At 39.4% G+C, this 11,563-nt stretch overlaps 2 protein-coding genes across 2 annotated transcripts; one reads left to right on the top strand and one right to left on the bottom strand.

Moving 5' to 3' along the window:
* Window positions 1–5,290: 5,290 nt before the first annotated feature.
* Window positions 5,291–7,104, top strand: LOC148742823 (uncharacterized). Its single transcript, XM_088760359.1, has 3 exons — window positions 5,291–5,613; window positions 5,911–6,009; window positions 6,522–7,104. The coding sequence occupies exons 1-3, from the start codon at window positions 5,482–5,484 to the stop codon at window positions 6,810–6,812; spliced, it is 522 nt and encodes a 173-aa protein (XP_088616485.1). The 5' UTR covers window positions 5,291–5,481; the 3' UTR covers window positions 6,813–7,104.
* Window positions 6,732–10,949, bottom strand: LOC148742822 (uncharacterized). The gene is made up of 2 exons (XM_088760349.1): window positions 8,931–10,949; window positions 6,732–8,394 (listed from the first exon to the last, which is right to left on the bottom strand). The coding sequence occupies exons 1-2, from the start codon at window positions 10,814–10,816 to the stop codon at window positions 7,575–7,577; spliced, it is 2,706 nt and encodes a 901-aa protein (XP_088616475.1). The 5' UTR covers window positions 10,817–10,949; the 3' UTR covers window positions 6,732–7,574.
* Window positions 10,950–11,563: the final 614 nt, after the last annotated feature.

Raw genomic sequence — 11,563 nt, 5'->3', positions numbered from 1 at the left:
AAAGAAAGAGAAGCAAGAAAATAAGAAAGTAGTCCTCAAAGTCTTCCAATTTTTTTGTTTACGTCATTTATGTCCAAGGTCACCTATTTCACATCCCATTTCAGTGCGGCCGCTCATAAAATATAACCCGGCTATTTCAACCAAACCAAGTTTTACCGGGTTAAATTGTTTGGAAATTTTAACTAAATTTCTAAAAAGTAGACCCGGTTAACTATCTTAGTGCGGCCGCAGCCAATTCGAATAACAAAATTCTTAACCTAATTAACAAAGATTACTGACAGGATTTCAGTGTCAACTAACTTACTCCCTAAATGATTGACATTTTACTTCTCCATACATTTCGTACTGTGCACAAAGCTCGCAGGTAATGAAAATGGGACAGACCAGAATTTCCAGCAGGAATACCAATATGCCTCCAAAAGATAATAAGTGAAAAGTGTGGTAAGGCGGTAATGTAACAGTGCACATCACTAGTAGGTTGTTTAACGCAATAATCTCCTCTGAAAAGCACTCCAAGGTGTGTGTGCTATTGCATTCAAAACGCAGACCTCTGAGCCCTGTCAAGAGAGGTTGTCGTGACTCTGTACATGTGTGCGGTTCCCAACAGTTTTTTTATGGAATCAGTGAACATCTTGAAAAGATTACAACATTATGAAAGGTGGGCTCTAATATACCTTTTCACAAAACCGTTGGAAATGATCGATATATAATTTCATTTTTACAAAATGAAAATTATAAGGCGTTGCGAATGGATGGTCAACAAATGGGTAAATTGAGTAAAAATTCAATCAGTATAAAAAATGTGACAAACCACCGGTTGCAAGATCATAATTAACGTAATAAAGATATTGAAACAATTATCTTTCCTGGTATATAGATCGGACCGAGTTGGACAATGATCACCTGAGTGGCGCTTGAATTAACCTCTGATACTACACATTCGGAGCCAACATTATACTAATTGACTGAGTTCTCAGATACATTTCAATAAAAGTTAACTTGAAGAAATGTTGATATGATATTGGTGGTTTAAATGAATCTCACTTCTACTCTTAAAATAGTGAAACAACTTTCAGAGAAGTGTAATTCTTCTTGTACTAAGATCATGGACGGAACGTGATGAAAAAAACTGATATAAATAACAATAGCGTGCCCATTAAGCTGACGGAGATTAAGACAATGACGGCAGGGAGACCTTTCATTGTATCACTTCCGAACAAAGCTCAATTTGAGAAAGATAGAAATAAGCGATATTTTCAACTAATTTGGACCACCCCCTATGAATGTCATTATATGACCTGTAAAGGTTTTTTTTATGCACAAAGAAAAGTCCTACGTACAGTCTTGTCAGTTTGATATTATTGCTAAGTATCCCTCGAGGCAAACTCTGCAACTGATTGTAGGACAGGTCCCTGAAAAAAACGGGTTTGGAGAATGCCAGTTAAGGAAAAAAATATGCATACAATGCCAGTTAAGGAAAAACTCATATGCATACATGGCAGTTGTTCTTGTCAACCCTCGCCACGCATTGAAAGCCATGTTTACCTTTTCCATATTCAACACAAATTTCATTTATTTATTCTATTTTAATGGAATTCAATATATTAAAGCTCGAAATGGTGGTGTATTCTGAGTAGTCACCCTTGACTAAAGCCGATTTTCAACATCTGTTCGCTTGTCCAGGCAGTTTATATATATAACTTGTCTTTCCTATGTCTGTTGTGAGTCCACCTTGTAAACGTTTTTTACCCCGCCGGCCAGTCGCATACTTCTCCCTTTAAGAAAAGTGTTACAAAAAGAAGTGGAGAAGGTGGATTCAGTTGGCTGTGACTCAGAGCTTTTTTTTTCTTTCTGTGATTGATCTAGCTTTGAACAATTGCCAAAGGAAGTGAGTGCAAAAAAAAAGCCAACCGTTCTTAGAAAATATACGATCTGAATTTTTAAGTCTCTTTTTATATGCAAAAGTAAAAGCAAGCATTTTGTCTTAGCCTGAAAGCGTGCAAAATGAGAGCAAAAAAATTAATGTGTCGGCAAGGTTTTTTTTAGCGTAATTTTCCGTTTTTTTATCCATTTATTTTTATTTTTGATAATTCGTCAGAGGCATGCATGCGTTTGAAGAAAGATATATAATCTATTAACGTTTGATTTACTGCAAAGAAAACAAAGTGCACCTTTTCTTTTCCGAGAGCAGTAATTTCTTTGTCTGCGACGAAAGTATAACCTCATTCTACAATTCTATAATTTTGTAACTTCCTGTTTGTGAACCACACTCAACAACAAACGATCAAACTCCATGACTGACTGTTTAACTACTAGCTCCGGTCAATAAATCGAGAACAGGAGGTTTTTAAAAGGATATTTTGAACGACTTGAGAGTGATATATCACATACAAATGCAATGCAAGGAAAAGGAATATTAACATTAACAAAGAATTTTGGAAGAAAATCACAATTTTTATACTTACACATCCTTCAAGGCGGACATTCCTTGTAGAAAGTTTCGCGGCAGCTTTTGCAGCCGATTACCATTCAACCGCCTACATTGAGAAAACGATAAAAATGATCAAATTAAGATGCATTAAACGAGAGTTTTCATTGTGACAAATCGGTGATGGGATATGAATTGACTCTCGCTAAAAAAAAAAAAAAACGCAAATGAGGCAAATGCAGAAAGTGGAGACTGAAAAATGGAATTATGCGTTAGACAGGGTATAGATCGTTTTCATTCACGTGACGAAAATCATAGCAACCGTTACAACGCCGTCTTATTGGTGTACCAAAAGTGTAAACAAAACCAAAGCGCTGTTTGTGTGCAGGATGGTTTTGTGCATGATTGTGGGCTGTGCTAACAGAAGTGGACGAGATAAAGGAGTTTACTTCGCAAGAGCCCCTTCTGTAGTTACAAATCAAGGTATAGAAAAGGAAAATTTATCTAGAGAAAGAAGATCACCCCGGATTTCCGCGATCAGTAGAGATCATCTTACAGACGACATTTTGGGGAGTGACCGTGTCTGTGAAAGGCACTTTGTTTCTGGTAAGGCTGCCAAAAGCTGGGATAGATTTAACATCGACTGGGTTCCAACACAGTGTTTGGGGCAATCTAATAAAGAATTATGTCCCAAAAACCTGGAGAAAGCGGCAGAGCGAGGCCAGAGAGCGAGGTATCGTGAACAGATAAAAAAAACCCGCACAAGAACAAAGGGAAAAAGAGCTTAGCGAACCTGGCCACCAAGTCGCAGACATGAACTTTAATTTTAACCATCGGACTGAGGAAACGTCGAACTACAAGGGAGTTCAAACTCAGGAAGTTGTATGCAAAGAAATTGGCAATCAGTCGGAGGAATATGATTATTTATTCACCCAGTTAAAGATCACAAGGCATTTGATCAGCATGAGTTTGCCATTAACGATGATAAAGTTAATTTTTTACACAGGGCTGCCTTCTTTTGATATTTTAAACGCTGTTTTTCTTCAAGTTTTCCCTCGTGTATTTCGTGACACTTTAACTTTGACAAAATCTCAAGAATTTGCCTTAACACTGATGAAGTTGAAACTAGACATGCCATTAAAAGACTTCGCCTTTCGATTTGGTGTTTCCCTCTCGACAGTATATCGAGTTTTTTTCTAGTTGGATGATTGCTTTGGATGTCAGACTTGCACCATTAGTGTCCTGGCCTGATCGAGAAGGCCTGTGGCGCACAATGCCACAGTGTTTACAGGATTCTTTTGGGAAGAAAGTAACAGTTACTATTGACTGGTTTGAAGTTTTTATTAATCGCCCATCAGGCCGCAGACCTTCTCCTCCGACAAGAATCACAATACTGTTAAGGTTTTGATTGGAATCACAACTCAGGGCAGTATTTCCTTTGTTTCCAAAGCATGGGGTGGAAGAACATCAGACAAATTCCTAACTGAGAACTGTGGTATCTTAAAGAATATACTAACAGGAGATTTAGTTATAGCAGGTCGTGGTTTTACCATACAAGAAAGTCTTATATTCCATCAGGCTCAACTGGCTATTCCTGCATTCACAAGAGGCAAAGACCAGCTTGACCCAGTAGATGTTGATTGGTTACATCAACTAAGTTGAAATTGTAAATTGGCCACCGTAACGAATAAAAAAGCTGACGTTTCGAGCGTTAGCCCTTCGTCAGAGCGAATGGAGGATTTGTGGGTTGTATGTGGTTTTATATGAAGAAAGCGGAGCTACGCCATTGGTGGGAACATGCCAACAAGGAAAAAACGAATAAATTAGTGGAATGAAAAGCTTTCGGTGATACCTGTAGGATTAAGAGTACCAGTTTGAAAGGTTAACTTTTGTTCAAGAGTTTTGCGGCTTTCCGTGTTGCTTAAGTAAAGGGAAAGACCGCAGATCGCCATATGATGTTTAGAATGATTAGGTAAATTAAAGTGTCTAGCGACTGGTTTAGATGCGTCCTTGTCATTCCTTTCCACGTCGCGAGGGTGTTCTCGGAATCGATCACCTAGTCGTCTTCCTGTTTCGCCGATGTATAACTTTTTGCAATAAGTGCAAGTTATGCAATAGATAACATTGCCGGAGGTGCACTTGAAGTGATCGGTGATCTCAATGGATCGCTTGGGTCCCCATTTTTTTCTGAACGTTGTGAATGAAGGGACAAGTTTTGCATCTTGCGCGAGCGCATTTAAAAGTGCCGGGTTGGTCATTAGTTTGGAATGAACTTCTGACCAAAAAATTGCCCATGTTTTTGGCGCGTTTGAATGAAATAAGTGGAGGTTGCAAAAAGATAGTGCCAGTCTCTGGATCATTTTGAAGTAATTTAGAGTTTTTAAGAATAATGGATTTAACCTAGTGGTTGTGACGGTGAAACGTGAGAGTGAATGGAATGCGATCGGAATTTTCTTTCTGTGACGTTTGTAGTGCTGACTGTCGATCAATACGTTGGGCGCGGTGGTGGTCCGCTTGAGCGACAGAAACAGGGTAACCTGGTTTTTTAAAAAACTGGCCCATTGACTCTAATTGGTAGGAAAAATCAGAGTCATCACTACATAAACGACGAAGTCTTAGAAACTGAGAAAAGGGAATGGAATTCTAAACATGAGATGGATACGAAGATGAATACAACAAGTAGCTATGTGATTCTGTAGGTTTGTAAAACACACTAGTTGCCTTCAATTAAAACTTTGATATCTAAAAAGGATAAAGAATTGTCGGAAATTTCCCAGGTATATTTTAGAGTCAGATGAAAAGAATTGACTGCGGCTATGAATTGAGTAAGCTCCTCTCTGGTAGAGGTAGAGGAGGTAGCGCCGATGCAAATTTCCCTTTCGTAAACGGTCGTTGCCATTTGAAACGGTCGATGCCATTTCTCGGAACGGTCGTTGCCATTGAAAACGGTCGATGCCATTTCTCAAACTAGCCGAGCAGACGACAGCCCTCGTGAATAGCTCGTACGCTGTTGGCACGCTCGGACGTCACTTCCGGGCAGTGTTGCTTATAAGATGGCGGAGCAATCCACGTGCGCGAGAGTTGAGCCAGCTGAAACAGAACGAACCCATTCTTCTTGTGCAGAAACAAAAAAAAAATCAGTTAAGAAGCCAACGGGGTGGAACTCCTTTATGCAGTCAGTTGCGGTGAGTTTGTTTTGTATTTCCCGAAATATTCAATCATTTTCAGCCTGGATAAAGTGCTTGTTCAAATAGTCTAAAACATGTTGTTTCCCTTACATCCTTTACATCCGATTACAAGTGATTAAGATTAAGTGATCAGAAATATCAGTGAAAAATAAACCGCATCTAAAATTTTCGTTTATGTCATTAACAAATATCTTATCTGTAAGTGTTGCACTTGTATTCATTATTCTTGTAGGCCTTGAAATTACATTCGATATAAGCTGATATAGTTTCCTCGTACTTTGTATCATTCCACAGCCAGATGTCAAGGAACAACTTGGAAAGGGGGCGGGAATCGGGCAGGTTTCCAAAGTGGTTGGCAATATGTGGAAGAAATTGCCGACAGACAGACGAAAGGTTAGTTATAAACTTCTAACATTGTGAATGTTTGTGTATTAACCCTGCCCCATTTCAGTGGACTGCTGTGTGGTTTACGTGGCTAACTTTGTAAGGACCGAGAGTGTAAATGTTCTCGTCAAACTTTCCAATTAAAAGTATTTTAGGTTATGAATGTTGATCTTGAATCAAGCTGGGACCTCAAGCTCAATGTCAATTTTGTAATATAATGTTCAGACTTGTTATTTTTCCAGACAGAACTCTTAAATATACCTTGGGGATAGCAAGGCCCATTATAATGTACCAATTAATTTAACCTAAATTTTAATTAGAAATAACCTACATGTGGCGGATCCAGGTTTTGAGGAAAGGGGGGGAGGCAAGGGGGTATTATCCTCAAAAAATTATGATAGAGGGTGAACAAAACTGTCTTTGCAATCTAGTTTATATAAAAAATAGGGGGGATCAAAAATACACGATTGTTCCCTAATATATTTCCCCCCTTTTAAAATATCATGCTATGATCTTCATAGGACTGGAAAGATAAAGCACAGAGCTTGAGGGAAGACCTTGATATGGGAATAGCAGAGATAAAAAAATGTCCAACCTGCAGCACCCAGTTCACAAGGGAGAAGGACTTCAAATACCACCAGAAAGGTTGTCATGAGTGCATTTGCGAGGAATGCAATGAATCGTTTGACCATGAGCAAAAGCTAAAGAGGCATAAAGACAAGAAACATAAAGACAGCAACAAGTGTGATCATTGTCAAAAGACTTTTGCAGAGAAACGAAATCTTATAAGACACCAAAAGTCACATGCTTAATTAACCTATCCTGCATTTAGTGATTTTAACTGGAGATGATTTGAAAGGAATATTGGATCAATCTATAATACATAATTGTTTTTGTTTTTAAATTATTATTATCGATTTTTGAAATTAATTGTGGTCATTGCAGCACATGTACATCATGTTACTGTTCAAACCAAATTTTAAATCATTACAATGTTGTGTTAGACTTTAACAAGAAAGAATGAATGAAAACTTATTTACAATTTCAAACCTTCAATCTTTTCAAAGTTTTACGTTTGTACAGCTTAATCTTCAGATAGACCACCCCCCCCCCCCACTTTTTGGGTGAAATAACTGGAGGCCCAGGCCTTAATTTACCTGAGTATTAGTTAGCGCCCCATGTGAATCAATGGCTGAATTTTGCTTATAATTTTCCTCAATCAGGATATCAGCAAACAAACCTTCATACCCACAAGGTACTATACGGTTGTATGGCATTGTACCAATTATCTGAACCCATGGAAGAATCCATAAGTTCTGGCACATGTACATCATGTTACTGTTCAAACCAAATTTTAAATCATTACAAATGTTGTGTTAGACTTTAACAGGAAAGAATGAATTAAAACTTATTTACAATGTCAAAACCTCAATCTTTTTAATAACCTTGTTGTTCAGGGGCAGATCCAAGGAGAGAGGTTTTTAATCTAGGCAATTTGCCTTAAGTGAATTTCCCTCTATGTTAAACATTATGCAAACATTCCATTGTTTATTCACTAAGATTTCTCTGTTTTCCTATTTTTTCCTTTGCATGTGCTTTGTCTTGGATTTCATAGTATGAGACCCAGACTTCTTACTACTTTTAGTGTTTGTTTGTACTGCTTTAGCCAAGTCATGGGTGCGCTTCCTCTTGGAGGTTGGTTCTTGTAGTTGTACTGGTCGCCCTTTTGATACAACCTGATGGCTTCCACTACCACACTTTCGTTTTCTGTTGGGCTGGACTCGGATCTTTTTTCCATTTCCGGTTTTTTTCACCTCACTGGACCCGAAAGAAAAAAGAGCGCTTGCCAAATTAGAATGCATAGATCTAGCAGCGGTTAAGGATGTTACCCTTTTTGCAAACCTGATTACACCTTTAGCCAAATTAAGGTCTCTTGAGCTTTGGAGCTTTTGAATTATTTTTTCACAAGAGTTTCTCAACAATTGTTCAGCATTTGCAATGGAATCATCCTCATCATCATCATTGCTCTGAGTTGGTTCAGTGGAATGTTCATCCTCATCATCATTGCTCTGAATTAGTTCAGCAGTTGAGCAGTTTGGCCCTTGTTGTGCTGTTTCCATACTAGTGGATGCCTCTGTTACAAAACCATTAGAACCATCAGTTTGTGATGTTTGTCCAGCATCACTAGAGCGTAATGGCTTATAGCAAGCAACAGGAAGTGTCTTTCCTATTGCTAGCCAGGCCAATTTCTGCCTCTCATGTGGGTTACTGACTGGAATAAAGTTTATGCAGTCTGCTAGATTTGCCACCCACAGGACATACTGGTGTTTGCATGGGCTCCCGTTTTTACCAACCGTGCAGGTACATATCCCAAGAGTCATGTCCACTGTATAACTGACAAAGAACCAATGAGACAATTCATAAATATCTCAATACAACTGGAATTTTTGTTTTTTCAATCTGTAATAGATACATTCTAGACCTTCAACTGGTTGATCCACTAAGATATTAATAGAAATATTCCTAACAGCAGAGTAAGGACTTGCTCTTACTCTGCTATAAAAAACTCAACACCCTGCCAAGAAGGGAAATTACTAAAGGTACCCCACCCCCTGGACAATATATTACTCATGTTTTGGTCTTCCTTATGCTAAATCAACATCCTTGGAATGCAGCATATGGATGAACTGCAGGAATTACATGTATCTCATATGTTATGCATGTTATGTCCCTATGTTTTATGTATTTTTGCTCCAAAGGGGAGGAGCCTAGAAACACTGCCCCCTCCCCCCCCTGCACTGCTTCCCCTATCAAGATAATTTGAATCAGACAGTGGGGGAAAGATAGGAAAATAATGCCCACCCACACATGCCCTCTTGTACCATCAGAGCATTATGCTATTGTGACGGCTAAGAAAAAACACTACTGACCTGTGACTGCTATCTGAAGAGCTTCCAACTTTGAATACATTATTGCCAAAGTTCTCCACAGTTGAGAGGTAGGCATCAAGATCTTTTTTATCGGGGACTTTAAACCCTGTGCTTCCGTTTTTCCCTTTGCCAAAGAAACGATGTCTGTACACGCCATCAAAACTCCCATCAGCAATACTAAGGAGCTTATTCTTGTAGTGATCTTCTAAATCAATAGTCAGCTTGTCTAGAAGCCCAACAACATTGTACTCTTTAGTGCGCTGCAGAATTACATCCTTAAGAACCAAAAACTGAGCCTCAGCAAAATTGTTGGTGTGGTTACCTCTAACAAGCAGTTCAGTTCTAAAGCATAGAGCAAAAGATTCTTTGTCATTGTATAGATTTTGCAAATAGCTGACTAGATCTGGGTATTTCTTGCAACGGCCATCATTCAAAAGTTCACTGAAGCAGTTCTCAAAATCTTGTTTTGTCTCGGCATACAAGGACCTCTTGAAAAGGGTGAGAAAATAGGGTCTATCTACTTGGCTGATACTGTTCTTGCTCTCGTGAAGCCATCTCCAAAGTTGTTGGAGCATGTGGAAGATGCAAAGAAGTAAAACAGATGTTGGCCAAACAGACTTCAGAGCATTTCTTTCCTCTTTACAGTTGTCTGTAAGGATGGCTTGGGGGCCTTGTTCCCGACCACGATCATTGAATGCATACTCTGGTAAACAGGACCGAAACATTTCAAAGCCCTGTTTAAGTGTACGCTCCTGCTCATCACTGGTGATCAAGATGCCAAGTGGAAGTGCTCCAGACACATTGTTTGTGCACATTAAAAACACTTTAAGATTGTGCTCTTCTGTATTAGAAGTAGCATCAACAAAAACCATCTCACCAGACTGCTGCACTTCCTTGTGTACACGGTTCATGAGAGGTGTTACAATAGCAATTATAAGAGGCGTATTATCACCTTCATATATCTGGTAACAAGTAGTAGCTTCAGGGTTGTCTTTCTTGTATTGTTCAAGCCTTTCGGCAAGTCTTTCAAACATCATAACGCCCTGTCCACCATACCTATCCTTACCAAATTGCGTGTAGAGGTAACTAAAGTCCCTTTTTCTTGGCATAACTGCCCGATTGGCCTTTTTCCTGTGAAATTCCAATTCATCCTGACATGATTCTCTGAGTTCTTTCAAGTACTGTTGCCTTGCGGTTGCTGGTGTATGCCCACTTTCAAACAGCTTCAAAACCCTTTCTGTGCACTCAGGAGAAAGGTCACGGAAATTAGAGGTCTCCAGAGTTTCAAGTGAATGGTTGTGGTCCCACTCTATGTCCACAGAACAACATCCCTCGCTGTCTATTTTGACTATCATCTGAAAGGGGCAATTGGTGTTCTTTACTCTGGCAGATGGATTCAAGTACAATTTCTGCTGTGGATCTTTACTTGGACTCCAGTTGCGAGTGTTGTGTTGGCATCTATAGTAGTTTTGCAACACATAGCCGCTTGTTGGTGCCTTCTTTGTCTTTAACTTCACTGAGATGCTGTTTATCACTTCATATTCGGATATCCATTGCTCCAGGTTTTCTTTCGTTATATCTTCGGTCAAAAAGTGCACTTTGAACTTTTCTCCATTTCCTGAAATTGCCTTCAGGTAGTAAAATGAATCATCTGGAAGCGAAGCCAGAAAACTCTCCTTTGTAATTTGGGTCGATTCAAAAGATTTTCTTTTCGATTCGACTTCTTTTATAGCTGAAGATATTAGATCTTTGAGAAAATTGTCGGGTTTGTCCGCCATTTTGATTTGATAAAAATCGCGATGGTTTGTGGGAAAGCTAGTCTGCATTGCTCTAATTGTCACGCATGTCGTCGGAGAGAGTCGGAAATATCGGTTCCTTCTTGGCATCGACCTTTACGATGGCATCGACCGTCATGAGAAATGGCATCGACCGTTTTCAATGGCAACGACCGTTCCGAGAAATGGCATCGACCGTTTCAAATGGCAACGACCGTTTACGAAAGGGAAATTTGCAGCGCCGATACAGTCGTCGATGTGGCGACCGTAGAGTTCAGGTTTTGGGCCAATGTATTGGCTAAAAAATTGGTGTTCAAGAAAACCTAGGAAGAGATTGGCATAACTGGGTCCCATTTTGGTACCCATGGCTACGCCATTGGTTTGTTTAAAAAAATTATCCCCGAATGAAAAACAATTAAGCTAGGCGAAGTAGGGTTTCAGATTTGGGTTCCTTAACAGTACGTTGATCAGAAAAATGTTTGAGGGCCAGAAGACCTTCGCCATTAGGGATGACAGTGTAAAGGGATGTAATGTCCATGGTGAGAAGAAGTTTGTTCTGGCCAAGAAAATTGAAGATGCGAAAATTTTGAAGAGCGTGTCGGCTGTGTTTACTGTCTTTAATGTCTTTACTGTCCACTGTCCTACTTCGCCTAGCTGAACTAGTACTCACACTTAACAGCGATAACGGTTAAAAGGCGATCGAGGAGACCCAAGAAGCCACCGAGTCTTTGGGAGAGCCACCTCACTTACAATAATAAATCAACTAAAGAAAAAGTGCTGCGAATGTGCAGCTTGGCCAACTCAGTGACTATTTAGGTAAAAACTCTAGCAATTTCGTTTTAAAGCTGAGAAAGTTTG

This window comes from Stylophora pistillata, chromosome 1, assembly GCF_964205215.1.
Source record: "Stylophora pistillata chromosome 1, jaStyPist1.2, whole genome shotgun sequence".
NCBI classification, from domain to species: Eukaryota; Metazoa; Cnidaria; class Anthozoa; order Scleractinia; family Pocilloporidae; genus Stylophora; species Stylophora pistillata.
The sequence above is the reverse complement of the archived record's forward strand: the minus strand, read 5'-3'. Positions and strand labels throughout refer to the sequence as shown.